The following is a 3951-nucleotide window of genomic DNA, read 5'->3' on the forward strand; positions in this document are numbered from 1 at the left end:
TATTTCATCATCTTGTTTAGAGTTAAGGTTAGCTTATACCAAAAGTTAACCTCTGTCATTTGGGGGGTTTATTGATGTCTGTTAATTGCATGATAAATAGTATTTCCTATGTCACAAAACATTCTACATCACATATGTACTATTATTTTATGAAATTTTAAACATATATATGGCATCATAATCTAAACCTTATATTTAATGTCTAAAATGTTTCATAAATTGACAATAACTTAAGTATAGCTCTTCAGATTGTTAACTCACTACAATGGGGACTATAAAAGTACCTCATGTCAACTCTTAAATGCAGAGAACAAACTGAGGGTGGATAGGGGATGGGAAGAGGGGAAAATGGGTGATGGGCATTGAGAGGGCACTTGTTGGGATGAGCGCTGGGTGTTGTATGTAAGCCAATTTGACAATAAATTATATTCATTTTAAAAAGTACCTTGGGGCACCCAGGTGGCTCAGTCGGTTAAGTGTCTGACTTTGGTTCAGGTCATGGTCTCACGGTCCGTGAGTTAGAGCCCCCACGTCAGGCTCTGTGCTGTCAGTTCAGAGCCTGGATCTACCTTCTGACTCTCTGTCTCCCTCTCTCTCTGTCTCTACCCCACTCACGCTCTGTCTCTGTGTCTCAAAAAATGAGTAAACATTAAAAAAAATTTTGTTTAAGTACCTCATATCATTGATAAGCATGTTACTCTGTACCCATACAAATGACTCTTATGGTGCAGAAGAGTGCTAAGGAGTATTCATATAATCAATTTTTTCTTTAGGAAGAAAAAATTCTGATTCTTGTTTTCATGGCACGTATTCCAGAAATTCTATTTTCATTTTTAATCAGAAAGAAAGAACAGATGGTCGGGTAACATGAGGAAAAAAAGTTACTAAATTTCTCCAGTTGATAGTTTTTCTTAGCTAAATAAACTAAATAAACAGTAAAAAAGGTGTTGGTCCAGTAAAAGAAAACAAAGCAGCTCACCAATATGAGAATAACATGGGTAGCTTTGTTTTCAGGAGAGCTTTGTGAAGACTGGATGGTACTGCGAATGTGCTGAGCTTTTCTGTGGTGTCTGAAAAGGATATTCACCATGTAGATACTATTACATGTCATCAGGGAGAGGAAGAACAAATCTCGAATGAATACAGTACTTAGAAATATTGATGACGTCTGTAGATCATATGCACTGCTTTTACAAGAAGCAGTATAATACCCAATTCCACCTTCAGTGGTATTCCTCCTGGCCACGGTTTTTAAAATGATCACGGAATAGATGGCCATGTTGATCGTCCAGAAGAAAAGTAAAGAAGGTTGAATGAATGTAGAGATTTTCTTCTTGAGCCAGGCCCATTTATGATTACTTGGAGTGATAGTCACTGCCCGAAATGTACTCTGAAGGGCGGTTGTGCACAGAGAAATACTCCTGGTGACTCTCTGAATATAGAGCACTATTTTACATCCAGTATCACTCATCTCCAGCTTAATTCCAAAGGATGACATTATATTTGGAACCCCTCTGAATATAAGTGTCAGGGCATTAGCCAAAGTTAAGTGGGCTAGAATCACATCTACAGGCTTCTTCTTATGAGGAAGAATTAAGAAAGTGTACATATATAATGTAAATAACAAAGAATTCCCCATGAAACCAATACAAGTTTGAAAGATAAAGAAGATCCCAAAAATTCTGTCACTGGAAATCATTGTCGTTCAGTCTCTCTTAGATCTTCAAACCAAGTCCAGCACATCCTATAGACAAATAATTTGATTATGAATGTGAATATTAAAAGTAACTTTGACTGAGGAGTATATTATCAAGTTTCAGGGAGTTTTCCTGCAGGATCGGCAAATGTTCAGCTGCAGCAAACCAAGGAATCACTGAGATTCTTAAAGAACAGAATTGAATGTTTATGAAGATAGGGAATATCATATATTATGTGGAAATTAATAAAAATAAACTTTGTTTAAAATGGAGTCAAGAGGCCGAAAGGGAGAGCTCTGAGAGCTCTACCATTCTACATCATTTGCAGACCCAACAGGAAGAGAAGCACCTTACAACTTGATGCTACTGTACCTATTCCTTTACTATCCCAGCGGGAGGAAGGATGGTCTCCTCCTGCCCAGACAACAGCATCCCAGCCAATGAGAGACTATTTGGCCTATTCTGAAGACTTTTTTTTATTGTTTATGTTTATTGATTTATTTTTGAGAGAGAGAGAGAGAGATTGAGAGAGAGCAGGGGAGGGGCAGAGAGAGAGGGAGACAGAATGCCAAGCAGGCTCAGTGCTGCCAGCACAGAGCCCAATGCGGGGCTCAAACCCACGAACCATGAGACCATGAACTCAGCCGAAACCAAGAATCCCTCGCTTAACCAATTGAGCCCCCCAGGCGCCCCTAAAGACTGTTTTTATATATTATGAGAAACTTTTATTTCAAAGAATTAATTCTTAATCTATATATTTTAATATTTCTGTCTTTCTATGCACATTGAATACCAGTAGCATCTGTGCAATTATATTCTTCCCAAAAGCTTATTGTATTATATAGCTCATATTTACAAATTATAGTTTTTGTAGCATATATAAATACGTCACACAAATTCTGCTAAACAAAACCTATCTCACAATAGTTATATTTTGTTGTTATGTTTGTTATAAGATTGACTAACGTAAGAAACATTAAGGTAGACGCGGTCAAATTCAAAATATCAAAACCAACAGCCAAGTTATATATTACCTCCATCATGTTCTCAATCTCTTACCTCCAGCAGGTGGACCCAGTGCTCTACTGAAACTGGAAAACTTAGAATTACCATAATCCTCACTCCATATTCAGTTCACTTACACTGAAATGTGTCTAATACTGCCTACCTATGTGTCTCAAGACTTCCTTATCCCTCCACTTGACTTTTTCCTGAAATCATCTGTCGAGACTGGAGACGCCACAGACAGATCAAGAAATAGAAAGAGGGTCATTACTCACATAATGAGGCTCTGAGGAGAGCAGGACAAACCTCCAGAAATGATCCAAAATGACTAGGGAATGAATGAATGTAAAGGAAAACGGCCTGATTTCTTTTTTATTATTAGTATGGGTAGGGATGTGGCTGGGTTAGGGTTTACACATGAGAACAGGGGTCCCATGCTTTGAATCTCCTCCTGGTGCCAAAGGAAGGAAAACTTGGGATTTCTTATCACTTTGCCTAAAGTTGAGACACAGGGGGAAGAATGAGGAGAGAAGCCTAAAAGCTGAGAGCAAACATCAAAAAAAAAAAAAAAAAAAAAGGGCCAGGCTGATTATTACAACTACCAACCATCAGAATAACTAAAATTTAAAAAATGACAACGCCAAATGTTGGCAAGGATGCCAACAAGTTTCATAAGACACTTATCACTCAAATATAACTAGTTGTAATGTAAAATGAAACAGTCACTCTTGGAAAAGAGTTTGGCAGTTCTTCAAAAAGCCCTTAAAATACAATTACCACATAATTCAGGAGTAGCACTCCTGGGAATTTATCCGAGAGAAATGAAAAATTATTTTCACACAAATCTATATGCTGTTATAGATAACATTATGTCCACCAAATGATTAATGGATAAAGAAGATACACACACACACACACACACACACACACACATATATACACATACACACACACACACACACACACACTGGAATATTACTCAGCCACACAAAAAAAGAACAAAATCTTGCCATTTGCAATGACATAGACGGAGCTAGAGAGTATTAAGCTAAGTGAAATAAGTCAGAGAAAAACAAATCCCATATGATTTCACTGATATGTGGAATTTAAGAAACAAAACAGACGAGCAAAGAGGAGAAAAAAGAGAACAAAGCAAACCAAGAAACAGATTCTTAAGTATGGAGAACATACTGATGGTTACCAGAGGGGAGGTGGCTAGGGGGATGGGTTAAATAAATGGTGGAGATTA

The 3951-nt window shown here is 37.5% G+C and overlaps 1 protein-coding gene across 1 annotated transcript; it reads right to left on the minus strand.

Moving 5' to 3' along the window:
- Window positions 1-337: 337 nt before the first annotated feature.
- On the minus strand, window positions 338-1807 carry LOC128777812 (vomeronasal type-1 receptor 1-like). The gene has a single exon (XM_053905384.1). The coding sequence runs from the start codon at window positions 1697-1699 to the stop codon at window positions 770-772; it is 930 nt and encodes a 309-aa protein (XP_053761359.1). The 5' UTR covers window positions 1700-1807; the 3' UTR covers window positions 338-769.
- Window positions 1808-3951: the final 2144 nt, after the last annotated feature.

Source organism: Panthera pardus, unplaced genomic scaffold (assembly GCF_024362965.1).
Source record: "Panthera pardus isolate Hobbes unplaced genomic scaffold, ASM2436296v1 HiC_scaffold_17, whole genome shotgun sequence".
NCBI classification, from domain to species: Eukaryota; Metazoa; Chordata; class Mammalia; order Carnivora; family Felidae; genus Panthera; species Panthera pardus.

Coding starts and splice junctions, on each gene's coding strand:
- LOC128777812 (XM_053905384.1), bottom strand. CDS start 1,699: ATGATTTCCAGTGACAGAATTTTTGGGATCTTCTTTATCTTTCAAACT.